Source organism: Hyla sarda, chromosome 10 (genome assembly GCF_029499605.1).
Source record: "Hyla sarda isolate aHylSar1 chromosome 10, aHylSar1.hap1, whole genome shotgun sequence".
Classification (NCBI taxonomy): Eukaryota; Metazoa; Chordata; class Amphibia; order Anura; family Hylidae; genus Hyla; species Hyla sarda.
Genome location: NC_079198.1, coordinates 95262014 through 95289189, shown reverse-complemented (window position 1 = coordinate 95289189; position 27176 = coordinate 95262014). Strand labels below are relative to the sequence as shown.

At 42.0% G+C, this 27176-nt stretch overlaps 1 protein-coding gene across 13 annotated transcripts in view; it reads left to right on the top strand.

Annotated features, from left to right (window-relative positions):
- The window catches only part of AGRN (agrin), a 537034-nt gene that overhangs the window by 397496 nt on the left and 112362 nt on the right, over window positions 1-27176 (top strand). For all 13 annotated transcript variants that reach the window (XM_056542092.1, XM_056542091.1, XM_056542088.1 and 10 more), the window contains 3 exons: window positions 3984-4205; window positions 11588-11782; window positions 17117-17317. In XM_056542092.1, coding sequence (XP_056398067.1) covers window positions 3984-4205; window positions 11588-11782; window positions 17117-17317 — 618 coding nt within the window. The remainder of the gene's footprint in view (window positions 1-3983; window positions 4206-11587; window positions 11783-17116; window positions 17318-27176) is intronic.

Genomic DNA, 27176 nt, shown 5'->3' with positions numbered 1-27176 from the left:
AGTTAAACAAGGTAGACCCCTTCAAACTGGGTCCCATCACTACATTAGAGTTGATGGTATGGCTGCATTCTTGGATAGAACAGGGCTGAATTAAAATGTCTTAATATCTGGAATATAAATACTTGTTAATTGACAAATAAAAATGAATAAATGTAACTACAGGAAGAACACCAGGGACAGAACGTTCTGTGATATTAAGAAAAAACACAGTTCACATACTTAGGGCTCTTTCTTACATGGGATGGGTATGCTGTGTCTTAGAGAGTCCAAAGCCCCCTTCACCACATGAGAAGTATTATACATGGTATATGGAAGGTGGGATGGTACAGATTCTACATGAAGGCCTAGTAGCTTCACGTTATTCCTCTGTCCCCAACAATAGGTCTTCAAGTCTTCTAAAATGTTCCTTAAACCATAAAATCCCTTTTTCAGGTAGAAGTCTCTCCAGAATTTGAGAGTACCCATCTGCAGACAGCTGTTTAGAGTGTTTCCCCATGTCAGAGGTAAGAGGCCTGTAGGCATTTAAAGGTTAAAGTTTCTTCTTGAGTCTTCACATATCATTTTGACGATCTCCTCAAGGAGAAACCTTTCGACCCACACCTACAGGCCTCTCACCAGCCAAGCCAAGCCACTGACAAGGTGCAACACCCTAAAACAGCTGTCTGCAAATGGGTACTCTCACCTTCTGGAGACATTTCTGGCATGGCATAAGTTCCCAGTTAGTTTTTAAGATCCTGTTTAGAATAAAATATTGAAAAAGGTAAAAAGGTATCACTGGAAAAGGTATTACGAGAGAGCTGCTTTGCATATCCTATTCTTCCCAAAATTCCCAGTGGAGCATTAATGGTTATGAGTCTCCACACATGTTTATGATGCTCTCCTCAAGGAGAAGCCTTACCCCTTTGGACCCATAAATAGCTTATAAATGTGTCCTTCTGTGTTGGCTGATGTTTTTAAAATATCACTCCCAACTAACATGTGGTTGCCGCTGTAAGACATAAAATATACCCTATCGTGGTGTATCGAGTCCATATACCTACTCAAGTGCCATGTTTGTAAATCAGACCTTAATCCAATACATAATCACTTGCTGAAGAAATGTGACAGAGTAACAGAATTCCATTATCCTCACCGATCCTGGAGTGCGGCTTTACAATAGGAAGCCTGGCAAGACTTCTCTGCCGAGCTTATTGGTTCATGAAAAGGTGGCACAGATTGCAGTAGCCTTTACAGCAGGAGAAGCATTTGTCATTTAAAATATACGGCTGTAATAACATCAGAAATAGTACCCAATAAATCTACCTTGCCTAGGTCTCATATATATTGTATGTAAAGCGGTTTTGCATGCACCACAGAGCTGCCATAAAAGATTAAAGGAGCTCCGGCCCATGTTCATTAGATACACTATGTTACACCAGATGGAAATGGATGCATGCGCTTATAGGCAGTGTGCATTTATCTTTAATTGTAGAAGAAAACTTGCCTTGCTTGAAGCGCGATATTAAAAGGAAATTTGTTTTCTTGCTCCCCAAAAAATACAGCATGCAAATGAAGTCAGCATTAAGCTTCCGAAAGTGCTGAAAAGTATTGAAAGAAAAAAAAAACCAGTATGCACATAAAAACACTTGTTAAGAGCCAGAAACCGCATCATGTTTCCAGAATAATAGATATTGGGAACAGTTAAAAATCATGCACTTTATGGCGCCGCCATAAGAATTTTCATGATGTTGCATTGTGCGGCTTTTTGATCTGCTGTATTTCAATTTCTAAGCATTGCAAATTTACATTTAGAAGCAACGGCCTACAACCACTAATATTGCCATGGAAACCAGGATCTCCGCGGATAAGGGAGAAAAAAAAAGAAAAAAAAAACTCACAATAGCTTTAATTTCAGACTACACTTTCTGAAACCTAAAGAAGAAAAAAAACTGTTTGCAAAGTGAAGAAATGAAACAATAAGATATTTTTCATAAACTTGGCAGGATTTTGTATGCCGCTTTTTAACTCCCTCCTTCCCAGACCAGCGCATTTCTATATAACCTACCCCCTGTTGTAATAATAATCCAAGCGCTGGATAAATAGGTCAAGCCACGAGGGAAAAAAGTAGCAATTACTCTTTCCGAGACAAGATCTATGGTTCCGTAAGGACGTGGTTATCTGATGCGTGCAGACTAAAATGTATCCCGTCTGTTTGGTAAATTAACGCGTTTCACTTGTATCGCTCCATATCGGAAGACAGAGGTGGGTTCAGCATTGGCAGAGCTGGCATAAGGAAGATGACAATAATAACAGTGCCATGTTGTGGGTATAAAGATCCTGAACATTGGATGTGCCCCTTAGCTTGCTTTATTCTAGTGAAGATCCAGCTGCTTTTGGATTGATATTGGTGTTGCTTATATGTCACTAACACCTTTTTTTTTTTTTGGTTCTACTCTCTAAAAATGCTGCAAATTTTCCTTTTTCCCAGAACAACGGCCTTGCAATGGGGCAAATGGCAATTTTTTTTTTTTCTTCTAGCCACCTTTTCCATATATATATATGGTATATTAGTTAATTGCATTCCCAAGGTAGACTGTTTGGCTTTTGTGAGTCCTTAGAGAAAAGGAGTCAGTCAAGGCTCATAATACTGTGCTACAGCTATGTTTTTATACAGCTTATTTTTGGCGTGTTTTTAACCTGCCGCAAATGCCACAAAAAACTGCCCCCTCCAATCAGCCTCATTGCAGATGATTGGAGTGGTGGTCAAGCATGTGCACTTGCCCGCCGTTCTCTTGGAGGACAAGGGACCCCCATTCTCATGGAGAGGGGGTCCTAGCGGTTGGGCCCCTACTGATCAGATACTTATCACCTATCCTGTGTAATCTTAAAATAACCCCTTTAAGTAGGTTTGTTTCACTATCAAGCTCATAGTTTCCATTGCTGCTTTGTGGATCCATCCTAAGACATCTGCTCCAATTGCCAGAAGTGTCCTGACTATAAAATATGATTTATTTGCAACTAAATCAGAACACTCCTGTCCAAAGGGAACTGTCATTTTACTGTAATATTTACATTTTTTGTCTTAAAGGGGTCTATGAGATAAGAAAAACGTATCTTTCAGAAACAGTTCCACTCTTTTTCGTAGCTTTTGTCCGGTACTGCAGCTCAGCCTCACTGCATTGAATGTGGTTGAGCTGTAATACAAGGCACAGCCATGGGCAAGTATGATGCTGTTTCTTATTATTTATTTTTATCTTTTTATCTCATTATTATTTCAATCTTAATCCCTTTTGCTTTATCCCATACCAACCAATCCGAGAAAATCTGATCGGTTGGCATCGATTACTTTTACCTGTGGCAATGTTTGATTTCCTATGGCAATTGCTTTCTTTGCCCATTACTAGGTCAGATCTCTGGCTTCCCCCTCCCTTACTCTGCAGTACACTGGACTTTATGGCAGCATTTTAGAAAGTAAATACCGAAAACTTCCATTGTATTTGACTTCTAGTAATGTACTTCAGGCTTTGCACATTCCAAGAAGGGCATGCCACCAAGTGTCTACTAAGACTGAATTATTGTAGCACTCACTGGATTTGTTAAAAAAAATAGCATTTTAATGCAAGTAACATTGGACTTATCTATTATATACAATATGATAAAAATTGTGCCTTATGGATGCATGTAAAGCCATGGAATTGTAAAAAAAATAATAAATCAAATTCTGTGAGTGTTCACAAATTCTGTTGATGGTGTGTGTATCTGTATATTATAGCTTCTGTTCTATCCAAAATGGCCTGTTCAGTGAAAACAGCAGTGCTGGTGGGCTCAACAAGCTTGATGTCCCCTTCCCTCCTCTAGGGGGCAGAGTATGACTAGCATGCAATACTTCCTCCCCCGCTTGTCCTGCTTGCTGCTCAGGGGGCGCTGGTTCTTGTGCCCTCAGCACAAGTTTCTGCATAGCATAGTCCTAGGCTAACCTATGTCTTTCTCTCTCTCTCTTACAGATCTTCATGCTCCCAGTCCTTGCCTGAACGTAGAATGCAGTTTTGGAGCAGCCTGTGTTGTGAAAAACCTGAAGCCAGTCTGCGAGTGCCAGCAAGTGTGCCAGAGCGTGTATGACCCTGTCTGTGGCAGCGACTCGCGCACTTATGGCAATCCATGTGAATTAGAGTCTACGGCTTGTGCCCTCAAGAAGGAGATCACTATTAAACACAAGGGGCCCTGTGGTAAGGGATAAGATCTGAGCTTCATAAGCTGAGTAGTGTGTTTATTCATGTACTAGGGGCTTACAACACCACATTATATTCCAGTGGCGTCACCGAATGCAAATAGTTACAACAAGGGAAATAGCATACAGTAGTGGATTACACTTATGTAACCATAGGAGGTAAAGTGTCAAGAAGATTTAATGTGCTTTTTTCATGTTCTTCAAGCCGTCTATGTATGAAATATCTTTATCAAGATGTATACGAGCGCAGCTGCAACTCTCTGGAGAGGTTAACCAATATCATCAAAAATTGTTAGTATAGTCAGCAAAAGGCACAATCTCTAATACAAGAGCTGTGAGATTTACAGGGAATAGTCCAAGTTTATAGGTCAATGTGGGATGTTTCCTACTGTATACAAATGTATATAAACTCTGCCTTACAATACACAGCCTCAGGCACATGCCGTGAATAATTTATGCTGGGTTAAGAAGCTGCATGCATTCAGTATTCATATTTATCCAGATGCATCCTTAAAGAGATATGCAATGCACAATGAGGGTAAAAACAATCAAGACGTTGGCTGCGTGATTAGCACAAGGAGTTAATTGGTTGGAGAAGTAATGCTTTATACAAGGGGTGGATGAGGTACTGTAAATACTGAGAGTTATGTCCCCCATGGTCACTATGCACATTAAAGAAAAGTTGGCCAAATCTGCTGACTTCAACAGGATCGGACAATTTTCTTAACTGCATTCACATGGAGAGATTAGCTTGGACCACTCACCTCAGACACCAGTAAGTGATGTAATGTCTTTATTCCCATAGCAGGTGAAACGTACAGCAGGGAGGTGGGTGGATGGAACAAGGATGGGTGGGTTCAGCTGGTGTACAACAGTCCATATTGCGCTCTCTGCTCTTTGTCAGGCCACGTAGACGAAGCGCAGAGAGCACGATATGGACCGTCGCCTACCGGTTGAACCACCCGTGCTTGTTCCTTCTTCCCACCTCCCTGCTGTATATTTCACCTGCTATGTGAATAAAGACGTTACATCACTACTAGCCTGGTGTCCGAGGTGAGTTCTCCAAGCTAATCTCTCCATGTGAATGTATGATATTGCCGTTTCTTACTTGAGAAGCACCAGACACGAACACTTAAGGAAAACAGGCAGTGCGTTTCCTGTATACCCACAGAACAATCCTCGGGAGCGTTTGAATCTAAGCAGTGCCAGGTCATGTACATCTTGTTGTGGCTTGAATTTTCTTAACTGTATGGCAGCCTATCAATTCTCCCCCCAACAGATGATGTTGGATGTCAACTACTCTACCCTACTGTTTTCAGAGAGATAAGCTGCCACCAGAGCTGTCTGCCAGCTTACCCTCCACTCCATAGAGTACACATAAACGTTCAGCCGTTCTATATGTTTATGTTTAGGAGAGATAGCCATTGGGGAAGGACCGTTCATTTGGCCAACAACTATACAAAGCCATCTTTATAGCAGTCCAGTAGCCAATTAGAATTTTTAAGGCTCTGTTCACAACATTGTCATGGTTCCATTATAGGAGGTTCGTCATTTTGTCAGTAGGATAGCTTTGCATGCTGTGCTTTTCTCCTGGTCAAACCTTACACCTTTTGTAAGCCCAGCATTAATCATCCTTAGCAACTGTGCTGACTTGGGGCCAAACTAAATATCTGGCCTGGCCCAGGAAGGAGATGAAAGACCCCCACTACCAAGCCTGCCTTTCATCCCGTAAAAATCCAGGTCCGATAATAGGACTTACCAAATTCCCTAGGAAGATAAGTCTCGCCAGAGATTCCCAATATCTCACCCAGCTTTTCCTAGATGAGGTATGTGCTTCTTGAAACCTGGTGTCCACCTACAAACGGTACCTTGTGGAAATATAGAGATCCCCAACCACCATTTCTGTCACTGTCTTACATGACCCTTACCTGTTTTAGAGGCTAAAATTAGCACAAGATGTGCAGATCTATAATCTTTAGAATTCAGGTAGAATAAACAGACATGGTCTCACATCTACAATCTTGTATAATGATCTGATTGCTTCTCAGCATAATATCAAAAACTAACCAGTTGTTAGTATACATTTTTGAGCAAAAACTGCAAGCCCACTCGCCACATCAAGGCCACCTATTTAGAGTGGGTCCCTAACGTCCCTAGCATAAAATGGCGTAGCACTGGGCGGCGACCACCACCGCCGCGACACCAGTGCCCACGGGGGGAACGACCCACTGGCAGACCGGCCCCAATGCCACGCAAACCAGTCTATGGGCCGCACCTCTCCACAGACACGGCGCCACGGCAGCAACGGACGCCGCACAGCACCACACCAGTGTGAACAAGGTGTAACAGCTCACTTACCAAGCTCTATAATCTTTAGGATGGTGGGCAAAGCCATAATAATGGAATGCAAAGATACATATACCATTGAGGCAGCTGATTCTGTTCCAATCATAGTGCCCAAGAGAGACAATAAACCTCCCTTTGAAGACAACGAGGATTGTATAATCCCAAGGGATGCAAAGGTTGGGGGGAAAGAAATGAATACAACAATCCAGGACTGGCTGGTGCTAGCCTATACTGACGTTAAACTTTTTTTTAGCTTTTGCAATTGCCACCCCTAAATGATGCCCCTACATTATAATGTGTCAATTATTTTCCTGAATTGTTAAACTGGGATTTGCCATCTTCCCTGCGCCTATACCTTTACCTATTATTCAATTCCCCATGGTGGAATCCCATATCTAAATCTGGGATCTTCTACTGTGGAATGAGTGGGTTAATAGTTTTGCTTCCTGCATGGTGTTGTTTTATTGCGAGATGGGATTCTGGGTCCTGGTAAAATGATGAGGTCTCAGAGTATGCTCCTTGTTGCGAGTAATGAAAGTGCTGAGCGTCAGGGAACGACAGGTCAGAGACTGTGCTCTGTTATTAGCTGTGGATGCTCCTGGCTTTGTCCCTTCTCACAAGTTGCGGTGACACGGTGTGTCATTTTATCCCGCACACACACACTGGCTGGGCACACGCATGTTTATCATAGCACTTTTCCCCAGCCTGATAAGCAATTTGTTCAGTTTGTATTGCCTGTCTGTGCACATTACCTAGCCGTCATTTTCAATCTGTATGATCCAGTGCCTTTCCTGCTTATACTGTCTTATCAGTGAATGCATTATGAGTCATTTAGATGAGGGGGATAGTTTCTGGGACTTCTTATGTGGGAAGCGAAAAACCTGCATATTCTCTGGCCTTTGCAAATTTAAGATGCTATTGGCAGATTATTTTACCCTTTAATGTTTTTTAGCATTTATACCTCAAATTGATCATTTCACTGACAATAGCTATGACCAGAGGTGATCCATCAGCTACAAACTGGTGCAGGATGTATCCATTTAGGAATTGACAAAACTGGCTTTAATTATGAATTTGGCATAATTCTTTAAAATATGTTCAAGACACATAATTAATGTGGCTTATGTCATTTATTTAAAGCTTTTGGGCACACTTATGCCAGTAAATAACCCCATTATGCCCGGCCAATCCACAGCGTTCATTAGTCAGAACATGTATTAGGCTCCAGAATTCTTTTTAAGCCAAATTCATGTGATCGTGTGATCCCATATTGTTAGTCTGAGCCATTAGACGTGTGGATGAGCCATGATTTGCAGCTGTAATAGGAATATGGAATTTGCCCTTATTTTTCAGGTGTAAACTTAAAGGAGGTTTCCAGTCAAAACATAATAATGACTTATTTGTCAGGACAAATTATCAATATTTGATCAGTGGGGGTCCACCACCCGGCACCCTGACAAATCAGCCATAGCCAGAGAAATAGATGAAAGCCGGCGGCTCTGTTCTCTGTGTGGAGAATTAGAACTGAAGTGAATAGGAGTAACCCATGACAGCCACTACACAATGTATGGAGCTGTCTGCTCCCGGCTCTGTGTATGTGTACAGTTGATTGCTGGGGGTTTTGGTTGTCGCTTCCCCCCCCCCTAAAAAAAAAAATTAGATATTGATAACTTATCCTTCGAAAAGGTCATCAGTAGGCTTTGACAGAAAACCCCTTATGATCCGTTTGACTTAGGCCTCAAGTGCACATCACTGTACGGAGGCAGACTGTGCATGCCACTGATGGTAGTGATAAGCTGCCCTAAAATAGAAGCAATAGCTCTGTAATGTGACATCCAAAAAACAGCGCAAATCAGAGGCAGAGAAGGTTTCCCAATTGTCCTATAGATTTCTAAATGTGCCATGTTTTATAGAGCCATAGTATGGTATAGTGCATGAATGCTTAAAGGGGTACTCCCGTGGAAAACTTGTTTTTTTAAATCAACTGGTGCCAGAAAGTTATACAGATTTGTAAATTACTTCTATTAAAAAATCTCAATCCTTCCAGTACATTTTAGGGGCTGTATACTACAGAGGAAATGCTTTTCTTTTTGGATTTCTCTGATGTCACGACCACAGTGCTCTCTGCTGACCTCTGCTGTCCATTTTAGGAACTGTCCAGAGCAGTATATGGTTGCTATGGGGATTTTCTCCTGCTCTGGACAGTTCCAAAAAATGGACAGCAGAGGTCAGCAGAGAGCGCTGTGGTCGTGACATCAGAGAAATCCAAAAAGAAAAACATTTCTTCTGTAGTATACAGCCCTAAAAAGTACAGGAAGGATTAAGATTTTTTTTAATAGAAGTAATTTACAAATCTGTTTAACTTTCTGGCACCAGTTGATAAAAAATTAAAAATTAAATTCCACGGGAGTACCCCTTTAAGGCCCATGCACACAAGAGAATGTCCGAACAGAATTTCCCCGCTCGGACATTCTCTAGTGTTCATGGGCCCTAGAAGAATTTGTGCTCGGACATTCCAGTGAAGCAGTCTCCCATTGTTTTAAAGAGGTTATCCAGGAACAGAAAAACACAGCTAATTTCTTTCAAAAATAGCTCTATGTCTGTCTCCAGGTTGTGTGTGGTTTTACAACTTGGCTCCATTCACTTCAATGGAACTGAGCTGCAGAACCACACCCAAACTGGAGACAGACAGGGAGCGGTTTTTTAAAGAAAGTAGCTGTGTTTTTCTATTCCTGGACAACCCCTTTAAAAGGATTCTGCTGCACTGTGCACATGGCAGAACTTCTATTTCCAGACTCTTCATTTTGGAAATACATTTCCGTCAAGAGACAGCGCACGCTGTGCATGGAATGTCTGTAGTGTGAATTGGCCCTTGAAGGGGTACTCCACTGGAAAACATTTTTTTTAATCAACTGGTGCCAGAAAGCTAAACAGATTTGTAAATTATTTCTATTAAAAAAAATCATAATCCTTCCAGTACTTATCAGCTGCTATATGATCCACAGGAAGTTTGTTTCTTTTTGAATTTCCTTTCTGTCTGACCACAGTACTCTCTACTGACACATCTGTGCATATCAGGAATTGTCCAGAGCAGGATAGGTTTTTTATGATTTCTAGGATTTGCTCCTGCTCTGGACTATTCCTAAAATGGACAGAGGTGTCAGCAGAGAGCACTGTGGTCAGACAGAAAAGAAATTCAAAAAGAAAAGAATTTCCTGTGGATCATACAGCAGCTGATAAGTACTGAAAGGATTAAGATTTTTTTTCATAGAAGTAATTTACAAATCTGTTTAACTTTCCACCATTTTATTTTTTTTTATTTTTTTTTACAGTGGAGTACCCCTTTAATGTCAGTGTTTTTAATAAAAAAAAATAAAAAATATAGCTAAGGTGATTCTTCCTTCTGGAGGAGACCCTGTTTGGCTAGTATGAGATTTTCATGCAGACTCCATAGAAAGAAAAGACATTAATATTCTTTCTGCGGACGGTAGAATCTTAATTTCCGTGCCAGAAACATCTGCCATGTGAACAGTGCAGTAGAATCCATTGATATCAATGGGACTTTGCTGCTGCAAATTCTTCCGCAGAATTCTGCATGGTAATTTCATTGTGTGAACATGGCCTTAGGAGATCAGGGCTACGGAGAATAATTTTCAGCCAATGTTCCATGGGGGAAAAAAAGTATGAAAATTTGCTCTTTTTCCACATACTAGCAAAAGAGTATACCCCAAAAAGGAAGAGTCACCCGTCTTGGCTCGTATAAGTTTTCTTTTTTCTAGATGAGATAAAATTTCTGAAGAACAATTTATAGCGTAACCACTGTGACTTTTGGGCTACAATTAGATAAGGAGGCACCCACATGGGGTTAAGAATGGTGGGTACAACCCCATTATAGATAATTGCATGCATCCTATAGGAGTCATGCCACGACTAAGAGCCAGATTCAGCTCGAAACGCGTCGGTTACCTGCACATCATCATTTTATTCATTATGGATATCCTTGGTTTTTAAAGTATGCATTAAAAGTTAAGTTTTATTCACTTTTCTACTAATTTGACTTTTGGAACAGCTGGAGGCCCCCGCTTTTTTGAGTGTTCTACAAACTGTGGATATTCAACTGCTGCAAAACTACAACTCCCAGCATGCCCGGACAGCCAACGGCTGTCCGGGCATGCTGGGAGTTGTAGTTTTGCAAACAGTTTGAAGACCACTGTACTACATAGTCTAAAGTGTGAATGTTCTGTTTTATTTTTCCAAAAATAGTTTAAATGCCGTCTATGGTCTTCTTCTCGAACGACCGTAATACAATCTGTAGAGGGTTCCGCTTTATATATTTTTCTTTACACCCTCCATTTCAGACTCCATAAACGTTTTGTCGCTTCACGAGGCGATGAAAGTAAATGAATATTTTCATAAATGATATTGTATTTTCAATTACAAAAAAAATAAAACAATAAAATAAATTATACTGAAAGCATAAAACGCTTGGGGCAAAAAAAAAAAATAAGTTAGGATTGGGCGGAGAACCAACCACAAGGCGACGTGCTTTCATTGAAGTACTGCAAACATCAAGCACACTGGTTGGCGATTCCCTTGTAGGAAATCTAAATGCTGCGGCGGAATGATCTATTCGAATTCCCTCACCCATTCCTTTTAGAACCCACATGAGATGTGACATTTCCCACCCAAGAGGCACATTGCAGGCAGGATTTGAGGAAGTAAATTAGTCACCCACATTATAATGAATGCTACTTTCTTTTGCGTTTGTCCCTTTTATACCCTTTAACCTTGTCAGGATGCCAAAGGACGCAGCGTTGAGTTAATAGCATCTGATGTATGACTGCGGGGTGACAGGTCAATTCATTATAGTGGGTGCAGGTGCGTCCTTGCTGTCTGTGGAAGACAGACGACTAACATATAAGACCCAGCTGGAAAGCAAAGGGTGGTGGCGGTGGGGGGGGGGGGGGGGGGGGGGGTTGATAGCTAAAAATTATTTATTTTTTTCTGACCATTTGTAATTATTCTTTATAACAGATCGCTGCAAAAAATGTCAGTTCGGAGCCATGTGTGAGGCTGACACTGGACGCTGCGTGTGCACCACGGAATGTGTACCCTCTGCTCAACCAGTGTGTGGCACCGATGGCAACACGTATGGCAGTGAATGCGAGCTCCATGTACGAGCCTGCACGCAGCAAATCAACCTGCAGGTGGCAGCACAGGGAGACTGCAGTAAGTACATTTCAAAAGGATGACTTTATATCTGTTTCAGTGGTACGGGGTTAGGGAAGCCACACCTTATACCTAAAAAAATATGTTTGAAATATTAGTTTCATTTCTATAATATTGTATGTGGATGCTCGCCACGGGTTCTTAAATGCTTAAATATCCATAATTATATGATGAAAGATCTAGATATGATTCTGGGGTGATTACATTACATGGTGTGTATTTTGCAGTTCTACATTGTTTAGAAGGGGAATGCATGTGCATGAAATGCTCCCTTAAGGGAACATATTGTATAAAGGATACATGATAAAATGCAGAAACTCCCAATGACCACAAGGTGGCAGACTACTATTTAAATGTATTGTTGTTTTAAGTAATTTGTACACTATTCTGTAATGACCAAATGTACAATATCTATCTGTCTATCTATCTATCCTCTATCTATCTCATATCTATCTATCTCATATCTATCTATCCTCTATCTATCTCATGTCTATCTATTTCCTATCTATCTATCTATCTATCTATCTCATATATATCTATCTATCTCATATCTATCTATCTATCTCACATCTATCTATCCCTCTATCTATCTCATTTCTATCTATTTCATATCTATCTATCTCATATCTATCTATCGCATGTCTATCTATTTCCTATCTATCTATCTATCTATCTATCTATCTATCTATCTCATATCTATCTATCTATCTATCTCATATCTATCTATCCCTCTATCTATCTATCTATCTCATTTCTATCTATTTCATATCTATCTATCTCATATCTATCTATCTCATGTCTGTCTCATATCTATCAATCTATCTATCTACAGATGATGTCGGGAGAAGCAGCACAAGTAGAAGTTGCTCAGGTACCGGGTGCCAGCTGGTATAGGCTCTGGTCCGGAGACTTGAAGTAAACATTCAAAAATGAGAAACTCCAGCAGCACACCAGTATAGTAAAAAACAAATGTGAAGTTTATTCACCCAAAGTCTTGCGACGTTTCGGCCGTCCAATTACAGCCTTTCTCAAGCTTGAGAAAGGCTGTAATTGGACGGCCGAAATGTCGCAAGACTTTGGGTGAATAAACTTCACATTTGTTTTTTACTATACTGGTGTGCTGCTGGAGTTTCTCATTTTTGGATATCTATCTATCTATCTCATATCTATTTATCTATCTCATATCTATCTATCTCATATCTATCTATCTCATATCTATCAATCTTATATCTATCTATTTATTTATCTATCTCATGTCTATCTCATATCTATCTATCTATTTATCTATCTCATATCTATCTGTCTATCTAATTATCTATGAGGAGAAAAAAATCTTGTCCTCAGATCCCATATTCATCAAACTATCTCCAGTCATTTGGAAATTATGCTAAAACATATAGACATACATACGTTAAATTATACATGATATTATATGATATATATGTCAAATCTGTCTTCCTATATATCTATCTATCTCTGATAATTAAAGAGGAACTCCAGAACAACAAAATCTGAAATAAATTGGGTGTCTAAGAAACCCTGTCTTTGTTACCAATAGCAACCAATCACAGCTGAGCATTCATTTTACCAGAGCTATTTAGAACTTAAAGCTGTCCTGTGATTGGTTGCTATGGGCAACAAATCCAATTTTTCTGTTAGACACTTTAGATAAATCTGCCCTACTCCTTGTCCTCCTCTCTACCTGTATACATTGGGGTCGCTATGGATTGTGTGGAGTATTGTCTGCGATACAGTCATACGTTTCTATGGACTTCCTGTCAATAATCCCATTGGAGAACATGTCCGTCCTTTACCTGAAATAGCTGATAACAGAGAACAATCGATGCCTCTAACATTACAGCCTCTGTGGATCAGACAGACTTGGTCATCCCCAATCCCTCCTTAGAGACCGGGCATCTTAGTCCCAGGGCTCTATTCCTGCTCGTGACTTTTATTCCTGTTCCTCCAGCGTCGGCATCAAACGCTCATACATCCTGAGATTTCACTTTATCTGCGATTGGCAAAAAAAAATGGCCGAGCGCGGTGAGAGAATTTTATACACATTCATTTTTAAACCTCTCGGCTACAGAAGGGGACGCATGGATGTGGCATCAATCTTCATAGTATAAGCTGCAGGAATAATACAAGTGCACACACTATATAGCTTATAAATAGCAGGAAAACAAACCATCCAAGGAGCTGATCGGTTGTGTCACCACTAAATTACCCGGCGCCTAGACCCGCCAGATGCCACGTGTATTGGAAGGGACATTAACGTGCACGGTTATAACCTGTCATTTTCTTCTTCTTTTTGCCATTTTATGAATTTGTTAGTCACTCTTTATAATGTTCTCCGGGGACTTGCATAAAAATAACACGGTTGTTTATGAGCAGCCGGCGTTCGCTAGATGAAGCGGTCGGTAATTCAGCCGGCAATAGTTTTCTTTTCATCTATTGTCTGCGGGGCCTCGATAAAGACTTTCTTCATTCATACTACCGTACCTGTGAAGTTATGGTTATGTCATCTATTACAGTGACAGATTACAACTTCTGCGACTACAAATAGAAGCTCAGAAATGAGACGTCTCTCCAGAAAGGATCATTATGTCTCCAGTGTTTGGCACATTGATGATTTAAAGGGGTCCTCCGGTGAAAAACTTTTTTTTTTTAAATCAACTGGTGCCAGAAAGTTAAACAGATTTGTAAATTACTTCTATTAAAAAATCTTAATCCTTCCTGTACTTATTAGCTGCTGAATACTACAGTGGAAATTATTTTCAGTTTGAAACACAGAGCTGTCTGCTGACATCATGAGCACAGTGCTCTCTGCTGACATCTCTGTCCATTTTAGGAACTGTCCAGAGTAAAAGGAAATCCCCATAGCAAACATATGCTGTTCTGGACAGTTCATAAAATGGGCAGAGATGTCAGCAGAGAGCATTGTGTTCATGATGTCAGCAGAGAGCTCTGTGTTTTAAAAAAGAAAAGAATTTCCACTGTAGTATTCAGCAGCTAATAAGTACAGGAAGGATTAAGATTTTTTTAATAGAAGTAAGTTACAAATCTGTTTAACTTTCTGACACCAGTTGATTTAAAAAAAAAAAAAAAGTTTTTCACCGGAATACCAATTTAAAGGGGACTTTGTCAGAATAGACCCCATCTCCACAACGTCCTGTGTATAAAAGTTGGACTATAGGGAGTCAATGTATGTCACAGAAATTGGGCATCATATCTTAAAGTTAGCATTTATTATGTATGTATTAAAGGGGTACTCCGCCCCTAGACATCTTATCCCCTATTCCCCACTGGGGACCCCCTCAATGCAAGTCTATGGGATGGGGGCGTGACGGCCGTCACGCCCCCTCCCATAGACTTGCATTGAGGGGGCGGGGCGTGACATCACATCGTGACATCACGATCTTCCATCCCCGTGGTCGGGAGGAATTAGCCAGAGAACCTCTAGCGCTTCCGGAAGCAGTTACAGGTGGGTGCTGCTTGCTATATTGCGGGTCTGACATCTTATCCCCTATCCTTTGAATAGGGAATAAGATGTCTAGGGGCGGAGTACCCCTTTAAAACATTGACAAACTAATCCTCTTAAAGCAAAATGTGCAAAAAATAAGTGCGAAAAGATAAGTAGAAATCTCAGGGGTGCCACAATAAACATAAAGGCCGACATGTATCATTGTCTTTAGACTGTTTTTTGTGTCTAGAAAAGGTGCAAAAAAAGGAGCAAGCAGGGTTTATTTGTGCTTTTTTTTTGCGCCTTTTGGCTCATTTCTGCTGATTTTGAGTTGCAATCCAATGATTTTGGCAATAAACATGATATGGAAGGGTTTTAGGAACTGCACCTTTTTGTGAAAAGGCTCAAAAAAGGCGCAACGCCACTGAAAAGGCTCTAAAACTACACCAGCCCGGACTTAGCTTAGCTTTTTGGTGTATGTGAAGAGAGAAATTTCAGAAAATGTGACCTGCACAAAATTTATCAAATGCTCTGTGACCATTTAATAAATGTGGTCCTCCTACACATTATCAACACACAAAAAAGGTGTAGAAAAATGCTTCACTTACACCTACAATTAAAAATGACGGCCAAAATGTAGTCTAATATACCAAAGCAGTTTAATTAAATGTCACCTATCAACCTACTTTAGTAGTATAGTGTGGCCCCTACAAATCTTGTTAGTCAACGTGCCCCAACACGTTTCCCCTATAATAATGCAATTGGGGTTCGTCAGGGGATAAGATAACAGGAGATGCTGAGGCAGACAAATATTCTAGCTTAATAAACCATATAAACACCAGCTAGACATATCATGTGGTGACAATACCCCTGGTCTGTTTGGGGACCACTCACTCAGACACCACCAGGCTGGATTATAAAGCTCCATGATATAGGGTAGTATCAGGGCTGTAGTGATAGCATAGTTCCTAGTCAGCTGCCACGTGTCTGAAAATGTCTTCTATGATTCTGGAGTAACTATATGATAAAATGGTCTTGTGAAGGAAATCACTGGGTCATTTGTGCAATCCTGCTATCAGTGTTGACTACACATCCCCTATTATCTATTATGCAGGTATTGACTACATGTTTGAAGACAGGGCTATGAATATTTACCCAGTTATGTACCTACTGGGGCCATCTATCTAATGGGTGGGACATTACCTACCTGGCAACAAACTGAATGTGAAAGGGGTACTCCGGTGCCAGAAAGTTAAACAGATTTGTAAATTACTTCTATTTAAAAAATGTTACCCTTCCAGTAATTTTTAGTAGCTGTATGCTACAGAGGAAATTCTTTTCTTTTTTAATTTCTTTTTTGTCTTGTCCACAGTGCTCTCTGCTGACACCTGATGCCTGTATCAGGAATTGTCCAGAGCAGGAGAAAATCACCATAGCAAACCTACTCTGCTCTGTACAGTTCCTGACATGGACAGAGGTGTGAGCAGAGGGCACTGTGGACAAGACAAAAAAGAAATTCAAAAAGAAAAGAATTTCTTCTGTAGCATACAGCTGCTAATAAGTACTGGAAGGGTAAATATTTTTTAATAGAAGTAATTTACAAATCTGTTTAACTTTCTGGCACCAGTTCATTAAAAAAAACAAAAAACTTGTTTTCCACCGGAGTACCCCTTTAAGTGAAAGCTTTAGTCTATAATGGTAATACGATACTCTGTGTAGTTGTTAATATACATCAGCTCTTTGTTAATCAGGATTACAGGTTTCAGGATGAAACAGAAGGTCAGACTGATGTAAACCCAATAGTATTGTCTCCTATTAATAATGAGTCAAATGTATAATTTTTTTTTTGTATCTGCCTCATTGTATTTCAGAGACTTGTGGAAACACCATCTGTAGCTTTGGTGCAAAGTGTATAAACAGCCAGTGTGTGTGCCAGCCTTGTGAGCGCCAGCCTTACCTCCCGGTGTGTGGCAGCGATGGAGTCACTTACGACAACCAGTGTGAACTACAAGCTTCATCCTGCAAGCAGAAGAAGAAAATAGATGTTTCTCGGGCCGGGTCCTGTGAAGATGGTAATTCAATTTCCAGCCTGATTTATCTGTAATTGTTTCTTATTACAAACTAGTGGAGTACCCGGCGTTGCCCGGTTTTTCCTTCCTAATCCTTGTTGGGGAGGAAAATCAACAAAGGAGGAAGCTTTTGACTTCATATCCTGTCCTCATATATTGTTGTCATATCCCAACCCCATATCCCGTCCTCATAGCCCGTCCTCATACCACGACCTCCTATCCCGTCCTCCTATCCCGACCTCCTATCCTGACCTCCTATCCCGTCCTCCTATCCCGTCTTCCTATCCCGTACTCCTATCCCGTCCTCCTATCCCATCCTCCTATCTCGACCTCCTATCCTGACCTTTTATTCTGACCTCCTATCCTGACCTCCTATCCCGACCTCCTATCCCGACCTCCTATCCCGTTCTCCTATCTCGGTCTCCTATCCCGACCTCCTATCCCGACATCTTATCCCATCCTCCTATCCCGTCCTCCTATCCCATCCTCCTATCTCGACCTCCTATCTCGACCTCCAATCCTGACCTTCTATCCTGACCTCCTATCCTGACCTCCTATCCCGACCTCCTATCCCAACCTTCTATCCCGTTCTCCTATCTCGGTCTCCTAACCCGACCTCCTATCCCGACATCCTATAGCGTCCTCCTATCCCATCCTCCTATCCCGTCCTCCTAACCCGTCCTCCTATCCCGACCTCCTATCCCGTCCTCTTACCCCATCCTCCTATCCCGACCTCCTATCCCGTCCTCCTATCCCGTCCTCCTATCTCGACCTCCTATCTCGACCTCCTATCCCGACCTCCTATCCCGTCCTCCTATCCCGTCCTCCTATCTCCACCTCATATCCCATCCTCATATCCCTTCCTCATATCCCGTCCTCCTATCCCGACCTCCTAACTCGACCTCCTATCCCGACCATTCCGTCCTCCTATCTTGACCTCCTATTTCCACCTCCTTTCCCGACCTCCTATCCCGTCCTCATATCCCAACCCGTAATATGTGCACCAGGTATTGAAATATCTCCAGCCGTACAGAAGTTATGTGAGAACATACATTTCCCATTGATTTGCATGGGACTTTAAACAAAAACCCCGACCCTCACAAATGGGGGTAGTTAAGAGTTAAATTAATTATCCAGCAGAAAGAATGAAGGTCGCACTCACATGGATCAGGTACAAAAGCTTGACGCTGCATTTATTTCGGCAGTGCAATAAAAGCAAACAGCATGTCAGGACGCGACTTGTGGATCAGTCCATACTGCGGGTTACAGCTGTTGCGCACGCTTCATCAGACCCTCCCCTCTCTCAGGTAAGCCACCAATATATAGCTCTCACCTGGTGACGTAGCCGAGGGAGGGGAATTCAGGTTTACAAACATTTTATTACAACCATCAATAGCACTGTGTTCACACCAGAACGAATAGATACAAACACACAAATACAATGTACAAAATTACAACAAACTTAGTTTCTAAAAACATTTGCAAAGCAACAAATTATTTGTGAAAGGAACACATAGAAATTATTACTACAAGAAAACACTGAAATCAAGCCTCTCATTAAGGCCCAGATTTCCATGTGCATTTGTTCTAAGAATCCATCTTGCTTCGGCTTGAAGTAAATTTTTCCTCAAGTCGGAGCCTTCTTTCTTTTGGATTCGTTGAACACCATGGAAAGTTAACCCACTACAGTCTCCCTTATGTACATCATTCATATGCGCACTGAAGTGCGGTGAACCCTTACCTGAGCGCACCGAATAGACGTGTTCCCTGAAACGGGTATGAACAGGCCTCTACGTGCTGCCCAGGTAAATGCGACCACAGCTACAGGTAATCACGTACACCACCCATGGGGTTCTGCATGTGATTAGATTTCTGACTATTGTTTCTACGCCTCCTATTCTTACCATTTTACCTGGTTTAAAGAATGGGCACCAGGTGCAAGAACCGCACCTATGGTTCCCCTTTGGGCCGGCGTCACTAAGCCAATTGCTATCTACCTGCAGACTTGTACTCGAAGTAAATGTCGTCTTCATTACCCGATCTTTTAAGTTTTTACACCTCCGGAACGTTACCATTGGGTGGTTAGGGACCAGCTTACTGAGCTCTGGGTCATTTATAATCAAATGCCAGTTGTTCAATACAACTTTTTTGATTCGATCAGCCATCGGGCCATATTTGAATGAAAAGGAAAAATGCTCTGTGGGAGATTGTGTCCCAATTCTTGACCTTCTATTCTCACCATTCAGTAGGTCCCTCCTGTTCTGCACCAAGGCTCTATTAAAAGCCCGGTCCAGAACAGAGGAAGGATAGCCCCTTGCCTGCAATCTTTCTCTCAGTTCACCAGCCTGTACCCTAAAATCTTGTATTGTACTATTAATGCGGCGTAGGCGTAAAAACTGCCCATACGGTACCGCACGTTTAACATGTGGAGGGTGGTAGCTGGTGAAGTGGAGGAGAGAATTGCACGCCGTTGGCTTTCTGAAGCCAGTGGTAGTGATAGTACCATTATCGTTTCTCACTAATACATCCAGAAATTCTAGCTGTTTTTTATCCACCTTGAACGTAAAACGAAGATTCATGTTGTTTTTACTGTTCAAGTGGCTAACGAAATCCTCAAAGTCCGCCTCGGTGCCATCCCAGACCATGAACACATCGTCCACAAATCTGAGATAGCACCGGACGGACCTGAGGAACGGGTTACTGTCAGTGAACACAAATCTCTTTTCAAAAATGGCGACATACAGATTTGCGAAAGTACACGCAACCGGGGTGCCAATTTAGAATTTGGGGCACCTGCGGAGCCACAGGCTGTATCAGGGCATGCTGGGAGTTGTAGTTAGTAACTAACTGCAAGTCCCGAATTTAATTAAAAAAAAAAAGCTCAAAAAGTCCCATCAAAACAAAAATAGTACTGTTCAAATCTGCAGATCGGGGCGCAAAAAACGAACCCTCCCCCTATAAGGAGAAATGTGAAAAAGTTATAGGGGTCAGAATAGGACAAAAATTTCCGCTGCATATGTGTATCCCCTGATGTTACGCATATATAATTAATTATGCAAATTAGGCAAACCTAGCTGGGTCTCTTCAATGTGAAAGAGTACCCCACCCTGATAGTGAGGAATAGAGATGTATCACCGGTTTCTGACAAGTGTAATGCGCATATACTTTTGTATCCGTATTTCTGACACGAGTGAAGTTTTTCATTATGCGGACTGTAAGTATTATAGGGATCCATGAGGCTTTTAGTTCAGGTCATAAGACCTGCAGTCGGGCTCGGACTCGTTGGCCGCAATATGGAAGCAAAATATCTGTGTTCTCCTATAAACCCCTTATTAACCCATTGCCGCCTGCTGTTTTTTTTTTCTTCTTTTTTTTTTTTCCGTTTTTGTTTCTATTCTATACAGATAGCAGCAGTAGTTGACCTTTGACCACAGTAGTTACAATTTCATAGGTGCTATTGGCTGCCTATGGGTGCTTGGGTTAGATTTTGATTACAATTTGAAACCATTTCAGCAGCCGACTCGCTATAAAAAGCTTTTCCACCTAAAACTGACTATTCAATGTTGTGCGGATTCTGTACTGACCTCCAAATCTGTGGTGTCTAAGATCAGAAGAGGCGGATTTCAAGGTAAGCATTGTCCTCCTGGTGACTATATCTCTTTCCCTGCAGTGGAAAATTAAGATTAAGTAAAAATAGAATTCTGATCCTCCCATTCTTTGAAACGCTGCCGCTACTGTAGGGCCCAGATGACCGCAGTGTATCAAAGGCTTAACCTACAAGTCAGTGTATTACCAGCAGGCATAGCGGCAGATTAGCAGCAGTATGTACAGTCTATACATATACTGTGGCCTCATCAATGCTTCCATACAGAAGAATATTTCAGTCCCTTTTGAGTATTGAGCCTTGTTCTAGAAGTTTTTTTTTTAAATTAGTATACAGTGGTCCCTCAAGTTACAATATTAATTGGTTCTGGGACGACCATTGTATGTTGAAACCATTGTATGTTGAGTCCATAACTCTATGGAAACCTGTATTTGGTTCTGAAGCCAACAAAATGTCATCCAAAATTAGGAAAAAGTGAGGATTAAACAAAAATAAGTAGATGACTAGTATAGATAAAGCAAGTCCTTACATATAAAAGTAAGAAAGTGCTGCTGGGAGCTGTAAATCACTGTCTGTGTCAGTGTTTCCCAACCAGGGTGCCTCCAGCTGTTGCAAAACTACACCTCCCAGCATACCCGGACAGCCTTCGGCTGTCCGGGCATGCTGGGAGTTGTAGTTTTGCAACAGCTGGAGGCACCCTGGTTGGGAAACACCTGGTTGGGAAACACTGGTTGGGAAACACTGACACAGACAGTGATTTGTAGTTTTGCAACAGCTGGAGGCGCCCTGGTTGGGTAACACTGGTCTATGTAGAGGACAGGAGTTTCTTCAGGGTCCTGTACAGTACATGCAATTTCCTAAAAAAGTAAAATGCAGCCGCACTTACTTGGTGTCCAAAGGAGCAGCTAACTGTGACATAGGTTAAGAGTAGTACTGAACATGTAATACCTCCCTGTATTGTAGGGGGCGCTACCAGACAGGAATTCAGTGCATGCGCTTCAGTACTACAGTGCACGCGCTAATACAGGGGTTTTACCAGTGAATATCCATTCTGATTGGCCGATTCTTCCAGCCATTGACATGTTTTGGACTGTCCGTAGCATTGTATGTTGAGTCTGGTTTCAAGTTGCAATGATCCAGAATAGACCATTGTATGTTGAAACTATTGTATGTTGAGGCCATTGTAAGTTGAGGGATCACTGTATTTATATGATGTCTTTGAGGGTTAATCTTTGCATTTCATGGGTTGGGTTTATATTATTATCATCTCTCAGAATCCCGGTTACAATAACAATAATAAAATAGGCAACTAGGAGCTACAAAAAACGGTCTTTAGGAGGCGCTGCTCTCATAAGTGAAAGAACAGAGAGACTCAGGCCAGCACAGGACAAACTTGTTCATTTTGGGAAAAAGCGGACAACGCGTTTCGGCACATACAAAGTGCCTTCCTCAGGTCCAAAACGTACAATGCAAACTTCTTGGATAGTATGCAGAGTTACTAAGTGCTGGCGTGGTCAGAGCCACGCCAGCACTTCTGCACACAGGATCATCTCCAGTAACTGCATACTATCCAAGAAGTTTGCATTGTACGTTTTGGACCTGCTCTCTGCTGACACCTCTGTCTGTGTCAGTAACTGTTTAGAGCAGGAGAGGTTTGCTATGGGGATTTGTTCCTGCTCTAGACAGTTCTTGACACAGACAGAGGTGTCGGTGTCCATTTTAGGACATCGTCAGTCGTCAGACATAACTCCGTCATCCATCAGGTGAAATGGCGTCCCGCCTCCTCCCTCGAACCAATCGCCGTCAGTCGTCAGCCGCAACTCCGTCCTCCGTCATGTGAAACCGCGTCTCGCCTCCTCCCTCACACCAATCGCCATCCTCCTTCAGCCACAACTCCATCCTCCCTTATCCGAAACTCCGTCATCCAAAACGCCGTCATGCCTCAGACGATTCTCCTCCAGAAGCAACTTCCTGCCATATAGCAGAGCCGATGCTGCACAGCATGTATAGCAGAGTCAAAACTGTGAAACTTGCACCTGTACTACAGACACTACATGTGCTACAGAGTCTATATAGCAGAGCCGACACTGAATAGCATGTAGAGCAGAACCCGTATAGCAGAGAACCGACACTGACTCGGCTCTGCTACACGGCAGGAAAGTTTTTCGTCTGAGGGATGACGGAGTTTCAGATGAGAGACTTTAGGATGACAAAGGAGGGAGGAGGGAGTTGCAGCTGACGCCTGACGGAGATTGGCCCGAGGGAGGAGGTGGGACGCCGTTCCACCTGACGGAGGACGGAGTTACAGCGGACGACTGACGATGTCCTAAAATGGACACCGTAGAGGTGGCAGCAGAGAGCACTGTGGTTAGACTGAAAACAACAAGTCAACTTCCTCTGTAGCATACAGCAGCTTATAAGTCCTGGAAGGATATTTTTTTTTTTTATAGAAGTCATTTACAAATCTGTTTAACTTTATGGAGCCAGTTGTTATGACCCCCCCCTCCCCCACCACCACCACCAGAGTACCCCTTTTAGCTTAAACACTGTACAATGAAAAGTTATTAAAGGTGTACTCCAACATTTTAACACTTAAATCCTATCCTCCAGTGCTTAGATCAGTGATTCCCAGACAGGGTTTCTCCGCCTGTTGCAAAACTACAACTCCCAGCAGGGGCTGGGCATGCTATGAGTTGTAATTTTGCAACAGCTGAAGACACCCAAGTTGGGAAACACTGGCTTTGATTTTCACTCAATTGATGTCTATTCTTTTTCCCCAACTGGCTGCGATTTCTGTTCCATAAGCATCTTTTTCCATCTTCTTTCTACCTCCCGGAAGTGATTAGGTGAACAAGCATCATCTTTGTGATATCTAAATTCTGCTAATTTCGTAATTTGTTTTCGCTGAGAAGATTGTGCAGGTGTGCGGATAATTGGAGACGCACTCCACCAGTGGCTTCTGTTTCTGGTGCGCTGACACATCAATACCACTCCATGGCGCTCAGCTGTATGCAAAAGGGAAACTCACCGTGATCTGCAGAAGAACTCGTCACATACTTCACTAGATAACCTGGGTGCACGCGCCGCCGCCGCTGCTGCAAAGTGAACTCACTGACACTTTTTTTTACATAACTATGTAAATTTATGTTTTGGTTCGTTCCCCCCCAATTCATACAGATTAGGTTTTTACAGCCCCTTTAATGCTTGCATGGCTTTGCAAGCTGTTTTTCTTTAGAATAATGCAGCCAATAAAGGATAGAAGGTACAGCTGCCGATTATGCAGAAAAACAGCTTGTAAAACTGTGCAGCCATGTACAATCCATAGAAAAAGCGGTATTCAACTGCACCGTGAGTGTTGGCAGTCCAGCTTGTGTACTATGTCACCCTTCCCATTATAACAAGGTCTGCATGAAGCCTTAAAGGGGTATTCCAGGAATTATTTTTATTTGATTATGCTACAGGGGCTGTAAAGTTAGTGTAGTTCATAATATAGTGTCTGTACTGTCTGTAACAGCTGGTCTCATATTCTTATTCTTATGCTCTGGGTGTTCATTTTTAACAGCATACGAAATGACTCCTGTCTCAGATATTTCCCAGTATGCAGTGCGGCCGAGACCTGACATCACTAGTCAGGTGATGACAGGGAGCCTGTCTGCATCAATGGGTGGAACAGCTGGAGGCACCTTGATTAGAAAGCACTGACCTTTTTCATTCAATCTAGCTTGTTTGTTGTTCAATGGGTGGGTGAGGTATGTGTGGGAGGTAGGAAAGGGGAATTATGGGATTTGCAGTAAAAAAGAAAACTTCAACAGGAAATACTGATGTTCACAAAAAGAAAGCCAGCTTTATGGTAATCTCACAACACAACCATTTAAAGCGCAAATGTCATGAGTTTTAACCCCCATAAACCAGCCCCAGCTTGACCAAGTTGTTAGAAATAACAGTAAATCATACCTTTTGCTGCTTTCTAGTAGCTTTAATGATGCTAAAAAATGCTTTAAACGATACTCAGCAACAGTCAGATAGGCGGGGCTATGCCCACAGCCACCACGCCTATCCCCTGTATGTCAGTGCTGGGGACGCTGTGTGATTGGTCCACAGGACCCAGCACTGAGAGCCCTTATTACTGTACTGTAGAAGAATAAACGGCTCCCGTTCCTCTATGCACTCCAGTGATGCGGGCAGCCAGCACTTACAGCAAGCACGAGCTCTCTTTCTACTAGTACTTACTCCCTATATAGTACTTACTCCCTATATAGTACTTACTCCCTATAGCCCAATGCGCGGCGTAATGGGGAATGATTTGGCCGCCCGCATTGCATCACAGCAGTAGATGAGACCGGGCGGCCAGTTCATTCCGCTACATGGGAACCCCCAGTGATTTCTCCTGCAGAACCCCTGTCTTATTCCTTCCAGTACTTATCAGCTGCTGTATACTACAGAGGAAGTTAAAGGGGTACTCTGCCTTGCCCCCTCCCATAGACTTGCATTGAGGGGGCGTGGCATGATGTCATGAGGGGGCGGGGGCCGTGACGTCACCATACTCCGGCCCCTGTATCGCCCGTCATCAGGAACAGAGCGAAGTTCGCTCCGTGCAGCAGATGACACAGGGTGCTGCAAGAGAGATCACGGGGGTTCCCAGCGGTGGGACCCCCGCGATCAGACATCTTATCCCCTATTCTTAGTACCCCTTTAACTTCCTCTATAGTATACAGCAGCTGGTAAGTACTGGAAGGATTAAGATTTTTTAATAGAAGTAATTTACAAATCTGTTTAACTTTCTGGAACAAGTTTGTTTTGAAGAAGAAAAAAAATTCCACTGGAATACCCCTTTAACCCCTTAAGGACGCAGGACGTAAATGTACGTCCTGGTGAGGTGGTACTTAACGCACCAGGACGTACATTTACGTCCTAAGCATAACCGCGGGCATTGGAGCGATGCCCGTGTCATGCGCGGCTGATCCCGGCTGCTAATCGCAGCCAGGGACCCGCCGGCAATGGCCGACGCCCGCGATCTCGCGGGCGTCCGCCATTAACCCCTCAGGTGCCGGGATCAATACAGATCCCGGCATCTGCGGCAGTTCGCGATTTAAATGAACGATCAGATCACCCGCAGCGCTGCTGCGGGGATCCGATCATTCATAACGCCGCACGGAGGTCCCCTCTCCTTCCTCCGTGCGGCTCCCGGCGTCTCCTGCTCTGGTCTGTGATCGAGCAGACCAGAGCAGAAGATGACCGATAATACTGATCTGTTCTATGTCCTATACATAGAACAGATCAGTATTAGCAATCATGGTATTGCTATGAATGGTCCCCTATGGGGACTATTCAAGTGTAAAAAAAAATGTAAAAAAATTTAAAAGTAAAAGTAAAAAAAAAGTGAAAAATCCCCTCCCCCAATAAAAAAGTAAAACGTCCGTTTTTTCCTATTTTACCCCCAAAAAGCGTAAAAAATTTTTTTTATAGACATATTTGGTATCGCCGCATGCGTAAGTGTCCGAACTATTAAAATAAAATGTTAATGATCCCGTACGGTGAACGGCGTGAACGAAAAAAAATAAAAAAAGTCCAAAATCCCTACTTTTTTAATACATTTTATTTAAAAAAAAATTATAAAAATTTATTAAAAGTTTTTTATATGCAAATATGGTATCAAAAAAAAAGTACAGATCATGGCGCAAAAAATGAGCCCCCATACCGCCGCTTATACGGAAAAATAAAAAAGTTAGAGGTCATCAAAATAAAGGGATCATAAACGTACTAATTTGGTTAAAAAGTTTGTGATTTTTTTTAAGCGCAACAATAATATAAAAATATATAATAATGGGTATCATTTTAATCATATTGACCCTCAGAATAAAGAACACATGTCATTTTTACCATAAATTTTACGGGGTGAAAACAAAACCTTCCAAAATTAGCAAAATTGCGTTTTTCGTTTTAATTTCCCCACAAAAATAGTGTTTTTTGGTTGCGCCATACATTTTATGATATAATGAGTGATGTCATTACAAAGGACAACTGGTCGTGCAAAAAACAAGCCATCATACTAGTCTGTGGATGAAAATATAAAAGAGTTATGATTTTTAGAAGGCGAGGAGGAAAAAATGAAAACGTAAAAATTAAATTGTCTGAGTCCTTAAGGCCAAAATGGTCTGAGTCCTTAAGGGGTTAAGACTCTTGAGCTGAAAGAGAGAATAAGATTTTCAAACTTTATAACTTTTTATCAGCTGTTTGGTCTCATGGTGCAGAAGCCAG